This window comes from Dermochelys coriacea, chromosome 21, assembly GCF_009764565.3.
Source record: "Dermochelys coriacea isolate rDerCor1 chromosome 21, rDerCor1.pri.v4, whole genome shotgun sequence".
NCBI classification, from domain to species: Eukaryota; Metazoa; Chordata; order Testudines; family Dermochelyidae; genus Dermochelys; species Dermochelys coriacea.
The window spans coordinates 15,769,236-15,790,801 of record NC_050088.1 but is presented as its reverse complement, the minus strand read 5'-3'; the positions used below and the strand labels follow the sequence as shown (position 1 = coordinate 15,790,801).

The 21,566-nt window shown below is 51.5% G+C and overlaps 1 protein-coding gene across 1 annotated transcript in view; it reads right to left on the bottom strand.

The window, feature by feature from the left end:
- Positions 1 to 14,700: 14,700 nt before the first annotated feature.
- The window catches only part of TNNI1 (troponin I1, slow skeletal type), a 37,145-nt gene continuing 30,279 nt past the window's right edge, over positions 14,701 to 21,566 (bottom strand). The window contains 6 exon segments of the mRNA XM_043500592.1: positions 14,701 to 15,337; positions 15,942 to 16,052; positions 17,614 to 17,790; positions 19,289 to 19,378; positions 19,801 to 19,932; positions 21,496 to 21,537. Coding sequence (XP_043356527.1) covers positions 15,945 to 16,052; positions 17,614 to 17,790; positions 19,289 to 19,378; positions 19,801 to 19,932; positions 21,496 to 21,537 — 549 coding nt within the window. The 3' untranslated portion in view covers positions 14,701 to 15,337; positions 15,942 to 15,944.

Genomic DNA, 21,566 nt, shown 5'->3' with positions numbered 1-21,566 from the left:
GAGGTGTCTCTCAATAACTGCAGATTTCCCTTCTGTAGCACCTGGGCTGCTATTGCCAACTTTTCCCCCTTCCTACATTTCATTCCCATCTCCAACCAACCTGACTTTGGTTAGTTTGCTTGTTTGTTTGTTTCCTACCATATGTGCTGTATGCAGTCCCCTGCCCCACACGGTGAGTGGAAGGTGAATTAACTTGCTTTTGACAGGTTGGTATAGATAATTAACGTAGCATCACTGAGATGGGGGGTTTCTGATTGTAATTATGGTTTTAAAAGATAAATCTGTCAAAAGACCATCCCCTCCAAGCAAGACTCACCCTCAGTTTTTCTTTCTATCTCTGTCACTCGCTGTCTTTTAAATAATTTTTTATATAAGTGTAGAAAATGCAACAGGTTTCAGAGTAAGAGAGAAAACCTGAAATATTCTGGAGAACAGCAGACTTGTCACTCGCAAATGCAAGGAGATAGTGTCCCCAGGTCTCAGCAGCAGCATAGAGAGCACAATACACCCTTCAGTTTTATCTATAATGAACTATGGAACCTGATGCCAAGGGACATTATTGAGGCAAAGGGCTTACTAGGATTTCAGAAAGGCTTAGGCATTTGTTTGGATAATAGGAACAGGATACACATTTAGAAGAGATGTAAAACCTCACTGCTTCCGGGATTAAGAAAAACAAGCAGCAGCAGCTCTGGCCTATCATTAACTACCTGTGGTTAGGGAAAAAAGTCCTGGATATCAAAGGTATTTTGGCACCTTACTCCCTCTGAAATCAATGGGAGTTAGGCACCTAAATAGCATTGAGGATTTGGGACAAATAGCCTTTGAAGTATCTGCTAAAGGCACTGAGAGAGACAGGCTACTGGACCAGACAGGCCAATAGTATGATCCAGCCCATGTGGAAATGCCAGTGCTCCAATGTTATTTTTATATGCAGGACCAAATTCTGGTGTCTTTCCCAACTGTTCACTTCAGCGCCAGTCGCACCAAGTGGCTGAGACTAACAGAATTCAGCCCAAAGCGTTTGCAGGACCCAGAAAGAAGCATCAGTTCACCAAACACAGTCCCTCAACCAGGTCAGGGCCGGATTTCCAGTAGGCACATGCCTAGGGGCGCCTAAAAGTTAAAAGTTTTATTTTTTATGGAAAACAAGAAGGTGAGCTGTAGGCAGGGGGGCACAGAAGGTGCTGTGCCTAGGAACATGTAAGGTGTAAATCCAGCCCTGACCCAGGTTAATGGAGAGTTGTGAGCTTGGGGAATTCAGTGAGGTGTCTGGTTCTGTACAGATGAGGAGAAGTCAAATTGGCTGAGTTGTTCTAACCCATTTCCCAGCATCTTATTCTGTTTTATGGTCTTCAGGGGGATCTGTGATTTCTGCCTTGCCATGCTCATGGAGAAGAACCTATGGGAGAGATGCTCAGTGGGTATGAACTGACACACATCCATTGAAGCACTTACACCCATTTACACCAATGGAGGGTCTGAACTGGCATTTGATTTTTCCCATCAGGTCTGACAAACACCGTGGGGCAAATTCTGTTTATCTCAGTTACACGGTGCGACTGGCAGAGGCCGATTTGTTCCTTTGCAATAATGTGTTGCATTAACAAACCCTGGTTTGCATTTGTCCAACTGGGCCAAATTCTGCTCTCAGTTACACTTGTCCATCCAAATTGGCTTCAACGAGGCCTGCATCCATGTCAGAGCATCCGTGTGAGAGCAAGTTTTCCCCATGGCTGGCTGGGGTGGGTCATGGCCAGATGGACTCCAGCCCCACCTCACTAGAGTGATGAAATCACCAGTGGCAGCCACGCTGCAGGGTAATGTGGGGGCCCCAGGCTCCCACATGGGCCAGGATCCCGGACCCCACTCCAACATGCAGCTGCTGTCTGAGAGCCTGGCAGCCACAGGGCAAATGTGGAGAAGGGCAGTATTCTTCAACCAGGGTCTCGTGGAAACCTTCCCAGAGGGGTGAAACCACCAGCACCACCCAAGCCCTGGAAGGCTGTGCAAAGGGGCTCGGGTGTGATGCCCATGGGTCAATTCCACCCACTGCTGCTACCAAGAGCTGATGAGTGCTAGCAGCTCTCCAATCCCCTCCCTTGAGTCAATCCTAGTTTCTACCCCTCAGTGTTTTATCTAGGCCCATCTCGTGCCTGTATCATTCTCCTTATAACAGCATGAATAGCTTGCATTGAACACTGCAGTTATTGCTATAAGGGTGGGTGGTTATGCTCTGGAACAGCCTTCCAAAGGAGGTTGGGGAATTTCTGCCACTGGAGGTTTTGAAGAACAGGTTGGGATGGTCTCCAGGTTTAATTGGCCTTGCCTCAGAACAGGGCTGGACTTGATGACCTCTCAAGGTCCCTTCCAGCCCAGCATTTTTATGATACTATTTAAACACTGCACAGAAATGTAATATAAGAACATAAGAATGGCCAATGATGAACAGAACAGGGAATCATCCAGTGATCCATCCCCTGTTGCCCATTCCCAGCTTCTGGCAAATTGAGGCTAGGGACATCCAGAGTATGGATTTTCATCCCTGACCATCTTGGCTAACTGTCATTGATGGACATAACAGCCAGGCAGGCCAGATGCTCTCTGCAGTACTGAGCCCCACCTCCCGAAAGGGACAATGACCTTTGCCCTCTGCAGCCACATCCCCAACCATCACACATGCTCCACACAGCATCTGGCCATCACATCACTGCGGGGCATCACACACCCATGTAGGGGACATCAGCCTCCTTATGGCTTTCCTTTCATCAGGACCACCGGCTCCTTCCCCTCCCTCCTTTGAGCCTTTTTTATTGTTCTGCTTTCCATGAAACAGACCCTGCATTTCCAACAACCCATGATACCAACAGGGCAGATCAGAGCAATTACCTTAATCTCTCTTAAACAAGAGACCTGACACAGATAGGGACTTTTATGGCTTAGCTCCTGAGTGAGCCCTTGACAAAGGGATCTTTGTTCCATTTCTCCCAGGAGGCCTTTCACTTTCCCTAGAGGGAAGTTTATTGGGGCTGGGGTGCCAGCTTCAGGCCTGTGATTTCTGGTCTAAAATCCTCCAGGCTTTTAAGGCACCCAAGGGAGGATTAGAATTGAGCTGGAAAATGACACTCCAGTGATATATGCGGCACCTCTGTAAACAAAGTTGCCATGTCCAGGAAACTGAAACTAAGTGTGTCTGGTATCAGAGGGGGAGCCGTGTTAGTCTGGATCTATAAAAGCGGCAAAGAGTCCTGTGGCACCTTATAGACTAACAGACGTATTGGAGCATAAGCTTTCGTGGGTGAATACCCGCTTCGTCGGATGCATGTAGTGGAAATTTACCTGCCTCTGGAAATTTCCACTACATGCATCCGATGAAGTGGGTATTCACCCGCGAAAGCTTATGCTCCAATATGTCTGTTAGTCTATAAGATGTCACAGGACTCTTTACTGCTTTTAAAGTGTGTCTGTTTACTTTTGTAAAATACCCAATGATTGAAGCACTGGGAACACCAGGTTATTTCCAAGCCTTAACAGCTGGTCCAAAAATGGGCTTCTTTTCCATGGAAAATTTAAACTTTTTATTGAAAAATTGGACACCACAATATTTCTGAAATACGTTGATTTAGAAATGCTGCCATAGTGCTTCATGGGAATTGTAGTTCACGTGCCTCATACTCTTCTATGGGTCAGGTTCCCTGGCTGGGCTACATCTCCCATGATATACCAGCATCTCCCCTCATAATGATGGGAAACAGTTACATCACGGGAGTCCATGGCCATGGTGCATCATGGGAGATGTTGTCCAGCTGGGGATCCCAGCTTGTAGAGGAGAACTGGGAAGAAGAGGCACCTGAACTACAGCTCCCAAGAGGCACTGTGCCAGGATATCCAAATCAAGATATTTTGGAGAAGAGTAACCTGAGAATTCCCCTCAGCATGAAGAAGCATGTTGAGTTCACCACCTGGAAGCTGGTCAGTAGCTAGCCAGTTTGGTTTTGGTAGATCATCCTTATCACCATAGTGTCAGGGTTTGCACTGCTATAAGGAGGATGCTGTCATGCGAGTTCATATAGCTTGGCAACACACAACAGCTTGTTGATGGCTTTGCATGGAAGGGCTCCCTGAATTGCAGAGAGTCTATTGATGGGACACATGTGCCTATTCTTTGCCTCTCACACTAGGCCAAAGACTTTATTAACAGGAAGGGGCATTGCTCCTTGAGGCTACAAGGCTCAGTTGCTCAATCTAGAAAGGATCACCAGTTGTAACCATGCCTCAGTGGGTCACAACTGAGTATGCCAAATTCAGGATGAATTGCTGAGAAATAAGCCAGATACACCCCAAAACTGGTGGCTAATTCCCCACAGGATATACCAAACCAGCAACAAAAGTAAACTTCTGTTTCACCACACTGGCTAACAAGAAGTCATAAAAGCAGTTTCCTTGGGCATCCTAGTCCTTGTATTACCACCGAAAACACTGGATTTAAAGATGAGTGGTTCTTTACAACCAGTCTCATCAAATAAATGGTTCTTCTGATCCCAAAGGACCAGCCACACACCCAGGTCAATATGTAACTTAGATCTTACCCAAAAATCATGCTGATGCCAATCCTTTAGTCTCTAAGATCTAAAGGTTTATTCAAAGAAAGAAAGAAAGAAAGAAAGAAAGAAAGAAAGAAAGAAAGAAAGAAAAGAGTTAAAATTGGTTAAAGGAATCAAATACATACAGTAATTGCAAAGTTCATGGTTTAGGCTTGTAGCAGTGATGGAATAAACTGCTGGCTTAAGTCAAGTCTCTGGTTGCTTCCAAATCATTGGAAGATCCTTGATCCCTTGGTTAGAATGCTCCCATTAGTATAAATCCATATTCCAGAGGCTTGGACAGAATAGAGGCTGGAGCAGGATAGAGGCAAAATGGAGATGTTTCCAGGGCCTTTTATCTCTTCTGCCATGCGGAGGGACACCCATTGTTCTTACTGTGGAAAATTACAGCAACAAGATGGAGTTTGGAGTCACATAGGCAAGCCCCAAGTCCATGCATTTTGCCTAGTCACAGCAGAACATTACATTCAATGTAGAGGGGTGTCTCCCATAGTGCATTGTTAGTTAAATGTTCTTTCGATGGGCCACTCCATTTGAATAGTCACGCCAAGATGTGCTGGCTAGCTACCTTTTGGGTGTTACCCCAAGAGCAAACATTTGAAATCCAGGTATAAAGCCAAAACTTATAACTTCAAATACAAAAATGATACATATATTCAGATAGTATAACCATACCCAGCAAATCATAACCTTTCCATAGACACCTCACTTGACAACCTTTGTACAAGATTTGCTGCAAATATGTAACAGTGGTTGCAACACTGATCTATATGGTCATATTTTAATCAGATAATGTCCCACCAGTATTAACAAGGGGGTCATCCGGAAAGATCCCACATGGGTATCTAGAAACTCAGGCCTGTTGAGTGTTCCCCAGAATGCGGTGGACCTTAGTGCAGTCATGAGTAAGGCTAAGATTTAGTCACAGAGGTTGCAGAAGTCACAGAATCCATGACTCCCAGCAACCTCTGTGACTTCAGCCTGCGGGGGCAGGGAGCTGCAGGGTTCCCCTGCAGGGTTCACCACTGTGGGTGGTGGGAGAACCCCCTAGCTCTGGTCCACTGCAGGTGGTGGGGGAACCCCCAAGCTGCCAGCCACTGTGGCTCCCACAGCTGCCGGCAGCAGGGGTACCCTGCAGTGGACCCCCGGAGCTACAGACAGGGGTACCCTGCAGTCCCCAACTGCTGCAGGTGATTGCTAGCTCCTGCACAGCTGCCCCTCTTCAGGGGTGTGGGGACCCACAGATCCCCATTTTGTCACAGATATTTTTAGTAAAAGTCACAGACAGGTCATGACTTCCCCAAATTTTTCTTTTTTGCCTGTGACCTGTCCGTGACTTTTACTAAAAATATCTGTGACAAAATTTTAGCCTTAGTCATGAGTCATCCCGTCATTTGGGTGGACAAGAGAAAGCGACAACTCAACGACAGCCTGGGTAGGTGGGGGTTGGTCCTGCTTTGAGCAGGGGGTTGCACTAGATAACTCCTGAGGTCACTTCCAACCCTGAGATTCTAGGATTCGATGATGATTCTAGGTGCAGGTCAGTGGAGGGCACTTTTGGAAGGCTGAAGGGGGACGGGTGGCTGTGCTTTATGACAGGGCTGAGGCTTCACTGCATTAGGTGCCTCGTGTGCCGGCTGTATTTTGCACATGTGTGAGAGCAAGGGAGAGAGCCAGGAGGCTGGGCAAGAGTGGGATGTGGAGAGACTTCTGAACATGATGGATAGGCGGAGCAGGTTCCTCTGCAACATGCCCCAAGTGCTCAAGGAAACAGAGTCAGGGGTGGGGAGGGGCTCTTGCTTTGAGGCCAGGGGATCTTGTGGGTGATGAATATTCTGTACCCCAGGGGGAAATCTGGTATTGTTTAATTTTTATCAGGAACTGATCAGGGGGGGATTAATCCATTTATGGGTTGAGTTGTACCTCGGTGATAATCTTCAAATAAGCTGCACCAAAATGAATGTGAGTTAACAAAAATCCTAGGTAATGCGTTGCCCTCTTGTTGCTGTGCTGGGTGTTGCAGCAAGTCTGGGTCCATTCCTCCCAATCCTGCCAATCTAGGGGTTTCCTGTTATGACCTCAGTCTGGTCGTTAATATTCTCTCTCCCAAGGCAATAAAGAGCCTGGTGGATCAGGAGCCAGGCCCTGGGGGGACCTGATCCCTTTTTTCTAAAGTCCTTCCTATCCCCTCTGCTGTGGTAGAAGAACCCAGGTCCACCCACTCCACTGGGTTCCAACCCAGGGACCCTGTCTGAAGTGGCTGGAACTGTTTTCTCCCAGTCTTTTGCTGCGTCCTACCTCACCTCTTCTGGAGGTTTCTCCCAAACCCACATTCTGATCCTCTCTGGAAATCCAACTTCCTGCCCAGCTCCTTGACAGTCTGTTGCAGGAGGGGTTTCTCTGTCAGCCACCTCTGTGCCCTGATCTGCCCAGCTCTTACAAGGCCAGCAATCAGCCTCAGCTGAGGAGCGAGTCTCCCTGTTAACCCCTTAGGTACATCTCCACTGCAGTTGGAGGTGGAATTTCCAGCTCAAGTGGATGGCCATGCTTTGATTGAGCTAGCATGCTAAAAAAGAACCCTGGTGGTGTGGGCAGGTGGCTTGGACTGTCCTAGTGCAATCCCATTCAAGATCCTAGCTATGTACTCAGGACAGCTAGCCCATCCTGCCTCAGCTATACGGCTGGTTTTAGTGTGCCAGCTCAATCAAAGCTAACACGGGTAGATCTACCCTAGGAGGAAATTATGCCTCCAGCTCCAGTGTAAACCTACCTTTTGTAGCTTCAGTAGCATGGGGACTTTATACCCCATGAAAAGTACATAACACTAAATGGCAGAGCTCCCACAGCTTCTGCAGCAGTTTTAGGCAGGCTGCTGGTAGAGAGCTCTGCTGAAGCAGTTTCAGGTTGTCTGTCTGTATGGGATTCTTGTGTCATATCCATATCTGCTGGTCCTACCGTGCTTGGCTCCTTTGATCAGAGCCCATGGCCTATTGTGGGGTCAAAGGAGCTTTTGGTGGGTTTTGGGTGCTTGCCATATTCTCATGGCTGCTTGCTGTGTTGTCTGGGGTGCTTCGTGGATAACTATCCACCACGTCATTCTGATTCGGTGGTGACATCCCTTACAAAAATGTGGTCCAGTGGCTCATAATTTGGGCAGGTTGTGGACATCACTGGGGCAGTCCTGTTCTGGTCCCTTGTTCTCAGGTCCTTCTGCCAGAGCTCCAGGGGTTTGACTCAGTGATGGGACCAGTGCAGGGAGTGCCCCAACGCCTGGCTTTGCTCCAACAGTGCCTTGTAGATGTCTGCATTCTGGAGACTCTGCTCCAGATGGGACAGGATGTGCAGCTATGTGAAGAGGACAGTCCAGTCTGGGAGCTTTGCAAGGGTTCATGTGGGAGCACAGGGTGGAGACCTATCGCTGCTATTATGAGTGGATGAACTCCTCACTACCTGGTATCAGAAAGGGGCCCTCCTGGCTGCCCACCAGCATTTAAACAGAGTGGTGACATCCAGTCAAGATGTCCCTGGAGCCATGGAGTGCACAGCAGTAGATGGACGGGCTGATCCGGGTGTGAAGCAATGCAGTGTGGGACAGTCATTGGATGACTGCCAGCAGCAGACTAGCTGGGAAGGTGTCCACCCAAATCTTCAAGAGAACAAGCACACTGCAAAGTGCTGTTACACCTCTTCCGAGGAGCATTACTTATTGCAACCAAAGAGGCCAAATAATTGGGTTTCAACACCGGTTGTATGTGGATGCAAAGGCAGTTGAAGGTGACCTAACTTCAGTTACTCCAGTGTAGCCATCCCATGTAGACAAGGCACTGGTGGTGAACAAGAACGTGCTACTCCAGGCAGTGAGTCAAGAAATGACAGGCCCTGCTCCATGAATCTGCCTGTTTCAATACGTCCCCAAGAAACCATATCCCCCAGCCTGGAGAGTTCTTATGGGAATCGCATCCTGATTCCCACAAGCTGAGATGAACTAGCATGCTTCTAAAAACTGCTAAATCAAACTACTAAAATGACCTGGGGAAATTAGCCCCATAAAACTAATTGCATGTGGTGCTATCAGAGCAGAGAGGACACACGCTCGGCCATACATTGGTTTTATTACCTGGGAGTGCAGCCCGCGGCTGCAGCATCCTGAATGTATGACAGCACTGCGTGCCGCTATAAGGTTCACCTCCCCCTTCCAGTGAGACCCAAATCCATCCCCTTTTCAGCAAAGCAAGGGCCACCGAGCCAGATCCAGATGCCCTTGCACATAAGGGGCAGTATCTTATGGCTCCAGGAGTGGTCCCATTGATTTCAGCAGGGCTGCTTGATCAAAATCTGGCCCGTTGTTCAAATACAGACCTGTGCCTATGGAGGAGAGGTGGGGGGCTACCTGCCTCCCAGTCTGTGTAACAAGGGAGGGGGGAAGGGAGCAGCCTCCAGGAGACTGCCACTCTCCCTCCCCACACAGGTGGGAGGGGCAGGAGCAAGCAGTGGAGAGGGAATGAGCTGTGCGTAAGAATGAACAGCTCTCCTGGGCTTAGATGGGGAGGGGCTGGAGCATGGGGTGTCTTAGCCAGAACTCACCCCCACACCCTGTCCTGGCAGCCCCTGGATGGGCTGGTCATCCGGCACGCCCAAGGCTTATTGGTGTCCTTGCTGCAGTGGGCTGAGTGGGGCGTGAGTGGAAGGTGAGGGGAGACTTTTCCTCCGGGCGGGGGGTCTGTGGAGGGCTGTGGGGTCAATGTCATGTCAAGCCCCCAGGGGACTGGAGAGGGGTTTCCGCTAGCAGCAGACTGTGCTGGCACATTGTCGTTTACTGAGCCCTGGCAGCACATTCCAAAGCCAGACGGGACCATGGGGCTCATCTAGTCTGACCCCCGTCCCTGTATGTCACAGGCCGTAGAGCGTCCCGAACAGAATCCTATTGGTGCATGGCTGTGACGATGCATTTACATTTCCTGGACCCTCTGCTGCCCCCTCCCACGCCAGGGAACTCGCCTCCACTGGTGCCCCCGCGCCGAGGGGGTGAGGACGGGAACGGATTGTGTCATGGTCTCCTGTTAGAAACATGCACTGACCACCCAAGTCAGCCCACCTGGCTGGCCCTGAGCAGGGAAGGAGCTTCAGGCGGACTCTGGAGTGAAGCCAAGCCAAGGAGGGCAGTTCAACCCCACGCTCCAAAGATCTGACCAGTGGGGCTCATTTACACTGATGTAAATCCAGAGTAACTCTGCTGCCATCAGTGCAGTTGCTCTGGATTTACACGGGTGAAACCAAGATCAGAATCCAGCCCTGATGCCTTTTGACTGCATTGTTTGTTAGCAGACTGCAAAGTTTAATCACCCAATGCCTTGTCTGCCTGCTCCAAACAGGGCATGGGCAGGCTCTGCGGGGGGTGCCGGGGAGGTAATATTTAACTTTGAGCTCTGTTCAGAGGCTGGGCACTCCAGCCTGGCAGTAACCAGTGCAAAGCAGCAGAGTGTTTCCACACACGCTGTGCTTTGACCCAAGCACTAGAGGTGAAATAAACCTTACCCCTTTCCTGCCTGCTCCGTGACCCCCCCCATGCCTGTTAACCCCCTCACTATCACTGATGGCAAGGCAAACTCCCAGCCAGCAGCTGAGCTGGGGCAAATATTTGGACATCTGTTAAAATGGCCCCACCCAGGCATTGATTTGGCTGTTCAGCTGTGACACAGCATTCTAGGGTACATCTACATTGCAATTAGACACCTGCAGCTGGCCTATGCTGACTGACTTGGGCTCATGGGGCTTGGGTGTTTAATTGTAGTGCGGACCTCTGGGCGTGGGCTGCAGCCTGGACTCTAGGACCCCGTTTTTAGTTGCTGTGTAGACACAGGAGAACAAGCGAGATGCTTGTAAATGACATAAAGGAATGTTCCTGGAGAGACAGCCTCAGTTTCATTCTCTTGATCTCCCTTGTTTCTAACATACAGATTAGAGCTGGTTGAAAATTGGCCAGCAAAATGTTGGGGGGGTTTTCCAGTGGAGAACAATTTTTTGACTGAAACAATGTCACTTTCTGTCAGAAGGTGTTGGGGAGTTTGGCAGCTGAAAGTATGACAGATTTGTGTGGTTGCTGAAAAGTGAACAATGGGGGTAGGGGGGAGGGTGATGAAAGCCCAAAACATCTTGAAGGAAATGTAGACAACGAAACCAAAAAATCATTGGGGGGGGGAATGGGGAGGAGGTGGAATCAGCTCTGATACAAAAGCTTTACTGTCCTCCAACATCTTCCATCTGAGGCTCTCAAAGCCCTTCACAGACAGTAAGGGAGCTTCGCACACCACATTATAGTAGGCATGTATAGTTATCCCCATTTTACAGCTGGAAAAAGTGAGGCACAGCGGGAAAGGGACTTGCCCAACACCACCCAGCAGGTCAGTGGCAGAGCTAGGAATACACCCCGGGACCCCAGGTTCGCTGCTCCAACCAAAGACGCACGCCTCTTAGAAACATCTGCATCGCACTTCTTTCCCCTAACAATTCTCTGGTTTAAGCATCACATTTTCCTCACTGCGTTTCCAACAAAGCTGCAATTTACAAGTGTCCGTACAGTTATTTTGTATGTCCCAGGCCCACTGAGGCCCACGTGAGTTAACTACTGGGCTGGAGTTGATAAAGGGAGCACATAAAACTGGTTTGGTGTAGGTCCTACAGAAATGGCACATCTGGGGACGCAAAAGAGAGGATTTTCAGTGTCAGGACACGTCAGTTATTGGTGTTAAATAGCTCATATTGTCTGCCCAGTGTTGTTTCCAAATGTCTCAACTGTGAAGCAGTTTGTAGTCGTCAGTCCCATACAGCGGTTGCCATGTAAAGCACAATTCAGTTCTCTATGTTCACTCTGTGTATTTATAAGGTGTTGCTTTCACTCAGGGCCAAAATATACAACTGACCATTCAGACTATTATGTTCTTAGGCATAATCTGACACCTGACTGTGATAGCTACCCATTATTTCTGAGATTTGTCACAAGCGGTCTAGGGCAGGGACAGGTGCTAGTGTAACACCGACAGACCTGGGTCGTTCGGATGGAACCTGGGACCTCTGGAGCTTAGTGCATGAGTCTCTACCACATGAGCTAAAAGCCACCTGGCTGTTAGCTCAGGCTGTAAAACAGACTCATTTTATCTCTCTCTCTCAGTGGTCTCAGTGCCACTAGCTGGGACAGAACACCACACCCAGAAAGTGTGTGGGTTACACTAGCATGCAGTAATAGCAGCTCAGTCTGTGAACTCGGTAGCTTGGCTAGCAGTGAAAATCCTCAAAATCCTGCATGAAGTATTACTGGTTGTTCAAGGGGTGGCGCTCTTCCCTCAGGGTCAGTAATGAACATGTAGTGAAGCTGCTGGCTTACATATAGGATGAAATGGGGGTACTGACCATCTGGGGCATGGTTTTTAAGAGACAAGTGTTAATTCTGGTGTCCTAACTAAATTCCATCTCAAGTAATTACATTCCATCTCCCTAAAATCACCTGTGAAGTTAAATCATACACAGAAATCTTCTTCACTTCCTGTCCTAAGCTGCCAGGCAATGTGCTGTTCAACAGCTGCTGCGTTTCAGTGGCAGTTCAAATGATTCCTATGTGTTGGTGTAGTTATCCCTGGAGAGCTAGGAACGGTGCTGAAGATTACCTAAGAGTTCCCATGTTTTGAAAGACCAAGAGGGAATAGATTGGGAAGGCCTGAGCAAAAATGCTTCAGCCACTTTTGAGAATGAGGAAAGTGGAGAGAAAAAAACAATTTCCATGATGAAAAAAGAAAAAATGAAGTCACCTTGCTACCTGAGGTACTGCTATGGCCCCTATAACCACAGTAGCTGAGCACTAAACCATGGGACACAGAAACAGCTGTTATCCTCCTGATACAGACGGGCCACTAAATTACTAAGTGACTTGGCCAAGGTCACACCGGCAGGCAGTGGTAGAGCTGGAAACCAAATCTGGTTCTCACAATTCCAGACCAGGGTTCTAACTGCTGGGCCATCCGTTCCACATGTGTCTAGCACCCACATTGGTTAGACTAGAAAGATCAAGCAGGGAATTAGCCACAGAGGAGCCGTGGCTTTGACTATTTGGCCAGGTGAGGTGGGCTTGTGGGTTGCAGCTGACCCGTGGGCTGAGTACAGGAGCTGTCTCTTACTCTGTCTATGTGAAGCACCAAACCTGATCTTGGTCTGGATCGCTAGGTGCTACCGTAATACCCGATATTCACAAAAACTTTAATCTAATCTTGGTTTGCTTGGCTGGTAATTGAAAACCAAACAGGTTCTGGGCTGGAGCTGTTACAGCCTATGCGAGCTCCTCCTAGTCCAAGGATGGGCACTTCCGTCCTTAGACACATCCAGCTCACCAGCAGGCAGTTTCTCCCGGCAGGCTCCCATTCCACCCTGCACCACCAGCCGAGCAGAGTGGCCCTGCACTTTGCTCCGTAGTAAACTGGGTTTACAGCGGCTTTTATCTTTTACAGTCCACATTAAACAGGCAGGGGTGTAACTAGCTCATTTGCATGTGTGTGCGCGCACCGGGTCAGAGCAGAGGCAGTGGGACATGCAGGCAGAAGTTCCAGCTTCATTTTTTCCAGCTACCAGGTCTCGGAGGTGAAATAAAGGGGAAATCAAGAAATTCAGGCGCTCCTGCTAAAACTCGTTTGGAGTCACCAGTGCACGTCTCCCCTCGGAGAGGCAGAACTGGCTACTCTACAAACCATGGGGCTTGCAGTGACTGTAAAGCAGAAGCAAGTATTTATTGTGACGTCCCCTCTGGAGACTGGCCGTGAAACCTTTCTCTCCTCTCCCCATGGCTGCTTGTCCTTCCCTCCTCCCTGAGTGGGACAGAGCCCCTCCTGAGACTCCCCCATCCCCAGCCGAGGGGGGGGGGGAGGGTGTACCACTCACTGCAATGTGCTCAGTGGGGAGCAACATGCTGTTTGGGCTGATCTAATCCTTGTCCCAGAGACACACAGGCAGTGCCCCCCCACCATAGGTCACCCTCATAACACTGTGGTGGGGAGTGATGCCAATACAGGAGGCAGGAGATAGAAGGATCCTGCATGGCCAGACCATGCACCACTGCCCTGGGCAGCCTCAGCCCTGGAGGCAGGGCTGGGACCTGTGAATCAAGCTGGGTGAAAGGGTCCTAAGGCCCGAGCCTGCCCCCAGGTAAATCAATGGCCAACCTGCCGTGGCCTGTTCCACGGTGGAACTGTGGCCATAGATGTGGCTGCAAGGCCACCTAGTGGCAAACATCAGAACTGTGGGGGCTACCACGGTGCGGCAGAAGGGCCAGGCCAAAGCGCCATGTGGATGGGGCTGGCACGGAGGCACATTGCATTGTGCCACCATGCTGACGCCTCAGGTTGCTGGGGCAGTAAATGTGATGGGGGCGGTGAGGGAGGCTGCAGCCTGTGATCTGATCCCTCTGAAGGAGGCTGGGCCAATGGGAATTGGGAGGAGCGTCCACCGTTTCTAGAAATGCACCTGAGGTTGGATCGGGTGGGTGAGTTGTCCTAGAACCTCCAGCGAGCTGGGAGTGAGGGATTTGATATCACAGCTATGGCACAGCACTAATGGCTGTGTGAGCAGATACTCAGAGTAAAGACTTATGGATGAGGCATTTTCACAGCTGTGGGGGAGCCCAGGGCTGGAATTGCAGGGGGCTGCCGAGATCTTGTGGGGCCCAGCAAGGGGACAGCATGGATGGTGCAGGTCAGGAGTGAATTGCACTAGCAGAGCCATGGGGGAATTGCACAGCTGCTGGGGGGCAGGAGGGAGCTGTGGTGGGAGCCAAGGCTGGAACAGAAGGGGCTGCTGCAGGTTAGGACAGTGGCTTGTTAAAGTGTGGAGAGCCAGGACTGGGAGCACTGCACGGCTGAGGGGAGTACTCTGGAAATCAGGGGTGAAGTGGGTTGGAGGCTGAGGTCCCTTTTAGAGCCAGAGGGAGCCCGTGCAGTGACATCCCCTCTATCCCTGCCTCTAGCTAGGGCTTTTGGCACCCTGCTTTCATCAGCTGCAAAATTCATGCACATAATGAGCGTAAAGTGAAGAGCAGACTCTGCAGCTCTGTCCTAAACAGTCTTTTAATGAACACAGAGACCCAGCAGTCACTTCCCACATCCTGTACAGATCAGAACTGGATGGTGACAGCAGGACCAGCAGGCTCATCCCTGGGCTGTCTGCAGTGGCTGGTGGAGAAGGACAGCCCAAGAGTCCCAAGCAGCATCCCGAAGTTACAAGCATGCCTGAGACCCCATGGGGTTACCTACCTGTGGCCATTGGGGCGCAGCACGGGCACTGCCTTTCCGCAGGGCACGGACTCCTGCAGGATGGCTGGCAAGGCTCTCACCCTCGCCAGTTAATGGATCAGCACTTTAGGCCACAATGATGATGGGTCTTCATGCAGAAGCACCGCTGTGGCAGTCCAACGGGTTGATGCCCTGCGCCGGGACCTACAGGAGACAGCTGGGGTGCCACGCTGGGGTGATTAATGGGCTGCGTCACGTGAGGCTATGGCTGTTGTCATGGCAGCTGGGGGCGCGGGGGGGGGGCTGATTTAAGCACAGAGGCTGGATGAGCTTCCCAAGGAGCTTTCCGCAAATGCGCCGGCTCGAGAGCGAAGGCAGGAAGAGGCACACGCGGGGCCGCGTGAAGGGGCAGCAGGGGGCGAAGCTGTGGGCAGCGGGGTGACTCCTTGTCCTTCCTGGCAGCACCTAGGAATTGGAGCAGCAGCTTCAGACAGCGCCAAGGGATGGGCTGGAGTCTGCGTGCTGCTGGGGCGGGGGCAATGGCGCAGCCGAGCAAGCGGCCCAGTGCAGGGGCTGCCTTAAGGCACGACACGTCTGCAGAGAAATCCCAGCAAGTCGCCACAAGACAAAGACAACAAAGAGAGCAGCTCCCCTGAAATCCCATCTCGGCACGGTGTCCGCAGGCCCGGGCCCCGCCAAAGAGCGAGCTGAGGCAGGGCGCGGCGCCGGGCAGCCCAGGCAGGAGGGGCTGTCGCACCTGAAACCCAGCCCTCAAAATGCGTCGAGAGAGGAAGGAGGCACCTGGCACTGAGGCTCAGAGGGCACAAGCTGCCATAATTCAGATCCTCCTGCAGCGCGGGCAAACCCAGCACGCTGTAATTTGCCAGCTGGAGGCACTGGGTCATTGACCAGTCCAGAGGGAATGGGCCCCAGGCTGGGGTGTGATACAGACACTTGGACTGCGAAGGTTATTCACAGACGCTGACTGCCTCCTGCTTCATGTAAAGGGGCATCAGGGACCAGGGGAAGGGGCTGTCGGGGCAAAGGGAGGAGTGGCAGAGCACAGTACCTTTCACTGGCCTGTCGGAGATTTGGCAGCATCAAACATCTTCTTCCTGCCCTCCATGCCCGACATGGCCTCCACGTTCTTGCGCCAGTCACCCACTTCCACAGGGCGCTCCTGCAGGGAGACGCAGGGGTCAGGGGTCCCGGCAGCACAGAGCCCAGGGAGTCTTGGGACGGCGCATCTGAGCAGCGCTCGGCGAGAGACAGACTCTGCATGTGTAGGTGTGTCCGTGCGTATACCTGAGTGTGCTGGCACACGTGTGTGCATCTGCATGAGCAAGTGTGTGTACATGCAGGGGTGTGTCTGGGTAGGTTCGTGTATACATGTGCCATGTATGAATGTGGGGGGGTGCATGAGTGTACGGGAGGGGGTGTTTTCATGGGTGGACACAGGAAAGGGAAGCATGGATTCATGCATGTATGACTCCATATGATGGAAGGTTTATTTTGTCCTTTATTTCCATCCTGGCTAACTCAGAAGCTGCTCCGTGCCTGGGTGTACTTAAATCCCATGGGCCTTCCAATGTGCCACATTCCCCCACACCCAGAACAACCGGTCCAGCAGTGACCCCAGGTGCAACCTCGCCCAGGGCATCTTCCTGGATCCCACTGCACTCGCACTGTGGAGCTGCGGGATGACCTGCCCTGTGATTAGACAGACAGACACGGACCCACGTGTCTCCAATATCCCTACACTAAATAGCCTGTAAGTTTGGGATCCTTGACTGCTGGGACAAAGGCAGCACCGGGGCGGGGAGGGGGGGAGAGAAAAGTGATATTTCAGGAGATCCCTTTGCCCTGAGAGTCAATTAGGGACCATTGTGTCCCTGTAGCTGCTCTGTGTGAAACTGGATTATAGCCCCAGCGGGTTGGGGTCGGCTGTCTACGGTTTTAAAACCCCAGGATGCCCCCTAGAGTCAGTATAGAATGGAGACAGCTGAGAAAGCAGTGAGAAAGGGCCCCGATCCTGCTATGTACAGAGCCCCTTGACTGGGAGGGGAGGGCATGAGGCGCCTTGTGTGAGCAGCCCTGCCCTCTGCAGGACCAGACCCATAGTGTCCATCAGACCCTGCCCGTATATTCCTTCCCTCGCAAAGCACGCAGCAATGCAGGAGCTCGCCCGCGGCTGGAGTTAAAAGGACTGGCTGATCTTATGAGCAATAATAATGAGACAGACAAGGATCAAGGATCACCAAACCTCCTGTCTCAGGGCATAAGCCGATCACCACAGGAGTCAGGAGGGGAATATATCCTCTCTGCGCAATTGGCCAGGTGCAGCGTGGGTTGGATTCCTGTCTCGGGTGCATCCTGTATTGGCCTCTGCCATAGGGCGGGCGCTGGACTTAGAGTCTGATCCAATATACAAACCCCAGGCCTGGCTCTCTGTCCATTTACCCCCATGTAAATCAGGAGTACCCACATGGAGCTCCCTGGAGCTACCCCAGTAATCCAGACCCTAAAATCCCAGGAGGCCTCATTCAAAGCAAGAGAGCATCTGTGGGAAGTGAACTCCATGGAGATACTCAGAGTTACACCAGCATACCTGTGAGCAGAACTGGGCCCTTGAACTAAATGCACCCCCCGTCCAAAGGGCCCAACACAAGGCGTATGCCCCAGGCAAATCCCACATCAGCCTCGTGTGGACCCTTTGCACAGGGGTGAATTTCCCCACCCACCTTCTCCGTGTCCTCCTTCTTGACAGATTTCAGGTTGGCTCTCAGGTCCATGGAGACTTTGTGCTTGGAGCCGAGCAGGGCCCGCAGCATGGCGTCAGCAGAGACGCGGACACGGCGCAGCGGGGGCCGCTTGAACTTCCCCCGCAGGTCGAGCACTTTCAGCTTCAGGTTTTTGATCTGTGGGAAGAGGGAAAAAAGGAGGAATCGCCAGGCAGCAGGGAGTACGCAGCTGCATTGCACCAGGGGGAAGCCCCCGACCCTGCTTCAAACCAGCCTGCAGTGAGCACCTCTGCCAGCTGCTGGCACCAAGGTAGTCAGCTCCCCCATCCGCTGGGGGTGCCAGGAGCCTCACAAGCAGCCCATCCTGACAGGGACCACACCAGGGGTGATTCTTCCCCCATGGCACCCAGCCCCAGCCCCAAATGAAACATGAACCCCAAGCCCAAGCCATGTCCCTTCTCCCAGCTCCAGACATCACTCTCAGCGATAATGGGTCAGAGTCCAGTCACAGGCTCCACAGTGGCCCCAGCTTCAGGGGCAGGGCCATGCACCAGTGAGCGGCTGGCCATCGGCGCTCCTGGCCAATGGGCACCAGCTGGGATGCTGCACATGTTGGCTTCCAGCTATCACAGCACCCCCACGAAGGGCTGAGCAGCCCCACGAAGGGCTGAGCAGCTGGTGAAGGAGAGCAGAGAGGATGCCGTGCCTCTGAAACCCAAGTCCGGGGCACCTCTGGCTGGATGGCCCCAGAGTGGCGCCATCCAGAGCCAGTGGCTACTGCTGGTAATCTGGCTGAAGGGCTTTTGTTTGAATGGCTGGGGGAGCCTCGCAAGCGGCTTGTTTCCCACTAAGGTGTAAATTTTTCAATGATCAGATGGCAGCAGGAGGTGGCATGATCTGGAGGATGGGGCCACGGAGGCCTGAGATCTGTTCCTAGCTCTACACACCTGACGCGTCTCCTCTTTGTGCCTCAGTTTCCCATCCTGCCCTGTGTCCATCTTGTCCATTTAGGCTGTGAGCTCTTTGGGGCAGGGATTCTCTTACTGTATCTGGGCAGTGCCTGGCACCATGAGTCTCTGGTCTTGGTTTTAGGGTTGCCAACTTTCTACTTGCACAAAACCAAACACCCTTGCCCCACCCTCTGCCCCGCCCCCATCCAAAGCCCTGCCCATCCCCACCCCTTCTCTGGGGCCGCACCCCTGCTCACTCCACACATACTCCTCCCTCTGTCGCTTGCTCTCCCCACCCTCAGTCACCCACTCATTTTCACCAGGCTGGGGTGGGGTTCCCAGCCAATGGGAGCTGCAGAGTCAGCACTTGGGGGGGGGGGGCAGTGTGCAGAGCCCCCTGGCTGCCCCTATGCCTGGGAGCCGGAGTGGGGACATGCTGCTGCTTCCGGGAGCCGCGCAGAGCCAAGGCAGGCAGGGAGCCTGCCTTAGCCCCGCTGCACCACTGACTGGACTTTTAACAGCTTGGTCAGTGGTGCTGACCAGAGCCACCAGGGTCCCTTTTTGACCAGGCATTCTAGTTGACCCTACTTGGTTTGGGGACCTCTAGGTGCGACCGTAATGCAAATAACGCTAATAACCTAGGTGAGGTGCATAGCAGGTATCAAAACAAATAACCAGTTGATTAAGAAATAAACTGCAAGCCACTGCACAAGGCACCCTCCTACCTCTCTGGTGTTGTGGATGCATTTTGCTTCGATGTCATACCGCTCTTCATCCACAATTTCTACCTTCTCGTGCAGCTCCCTGCACAGATCCTGCAAGGAGAGGTCACAAAGGCCAAGCAGGGAGCTCTCTTCACTGCTCCATCTGCTGAGCCTCCCAACAGTGGCCCTGTCTTGCCACAGCAGGTACTGTGTTAAGAGCTAGGCCTTTAGCAGGCAGCATGTCCGTGGTGCCTCCTAGAGGTGGTGTTGAGTCTCCATCAGTCACCAGCCCTGAAATCCCAGTGGCCAGCATGTCCCTGACTGAGTTCCCTGGGAAACCATCTTCCCCCTCTATCACAGTACATGCTGGACAGATTCACCTTCCAGAGCCTCTGGACCCTGCCCAGAGGGACCCATTCACGAGTGACAGGAGGGGCCCTGCCTCAGCCATAATGAACAGGGTGGAGACCTGAGCTGTTGTCAGACTCCTGCGCAGGTCCCCGGTGGCCCTTCTGACTCCCACTCAAGCCTACCTGCAGCTGGCTGAAGGACAGCCCACTGGTCCGCAGTTGTGTGATCCGCTCAGCCAGGTATCTCTCCTTCTCCGCTTGCTTGTCCACTTGATCTTGTTCCCATTCTTCCTTGGCTTTGGCTAGCATCAAACTCTGGAGCACACAGCAGACAACAACAGCCTGAGTAGATGCACTGTGCCATGAGCACCCCCCCCCCAGCTGTCACCTCAGGCCAGGGCACACGGCAGGGAGCTACCAAAGAGCATGGAGATGTTGAACTCAGTGCATTTGTGGTGAAGGACAGAGAACCTGTATGTTCCTCAAACCCATATGGAAGGGTCTTCGGGGCCTTGTCCTCAACCCAGTGGGGTGAGGTGCTGGCGCTGGTACAACTAAAAGCATTTCCCCATAGTGTGTGATAAACCGGGCGCGGGGGGAGCTACAGGAAGGAGGGTGAGAGGCTGCAGAATCTGTGTCTGATTCAGAGACTTCCTTGCTTTCCGTGGGGCTATGACTCCTGACCGACATTGGCATCACCGGGCTCTCTGCAAGCATGTGTTTTCCCCCGTAAGCAAAAACGTTTCCCCAGAACCATGTCCTGTCTGTGCGGTGCCTAGTGCACTGTTGGCACTAAACAAATAATTCGTATTAATTATTATTATTAACAAAGGATGTAGGCAGCAGCACCTGCCATCCAATTGTATATTTAATGCACCTCGCCCCAGGAAATTCAGTGTGTGTCCCTGCATATGTTTAGGCTTGGAAGGATTCGATTTTTATCGGTAAATGTCGATTTCACCGCACACTCATAGACCGGCAAAAAATATTTCCAGCGATAATCATCCAAGTTTTATAGCTAGGCAAAGTCAGACAGAGGCTGCCTGAGAGCTTATTGGAGCATGATTTTAGATGATTTACTTTGTATATTTTGACGCGACGTTGACAAATTTGTGTTTTAACAACAGTTAGAAAACTTACCTTTTTGAATCTCAAGTGTCTACTGTCCTTAAATCAGAGGTTTTTAAGGTCAGGCTTGACAAAGCCCTGGCTGGGATGATTTAGTTGGGGATTGGTTCTGCTTTGAGCAGGGGGTTGGACTAGATGACCTCCTGAGGTCCTTCTAACCCGGATATTCTATGATTCTATGATTACTGAAGAGCCCCTCCCTATTGTTTGACACCCCTCCAATTTTCCCCCACTGTGAACATTTAAATTGATCAAAACAGAACCAAAAAAATGCTTACAAAATAAACATTTATATTATCCATCAAAATTATAGAAAGATAAAAATTAAATTCCGCCAAGCCTATATATGTGACACACGGGCTAAGCATGCCCCTCCCACCCAGTGGCTAACAGCCTACTGTTACTGATGGAATTACTTCTGCACCACAGGTGGGATAGATGCCTGCATTTTTAGTGCTGAAGGTCCCAGGTTCAATCCTTGCTGATAACTTGGGGGACAGGCAGTTGTTACATTTCCAACTATGAAGTTCTGAGCGGCTGAGGGATTGCTCCAGGTTCTAGGGATCATGGAGGTGGGAACAGGGCTGGCTTCTTCAAAGACCCAGGATCCTACCTGTATCCAGTGGAAAGCTGAGTTTTTCTTTCCATAAACACTTCGGCTAGTCATGGAAATGGTCATACCATGTTTCCGCATAGATGCTTTTAACCTTGACTTGCTATCTCAGCTGGGATAGACCCAAAGGGACTCACCTTCAACATGAGTTTGCGTGAGGCTGTGATCTTGGACTTTCTCTACAGAGGGAAAGGACAAAAGAAAGACA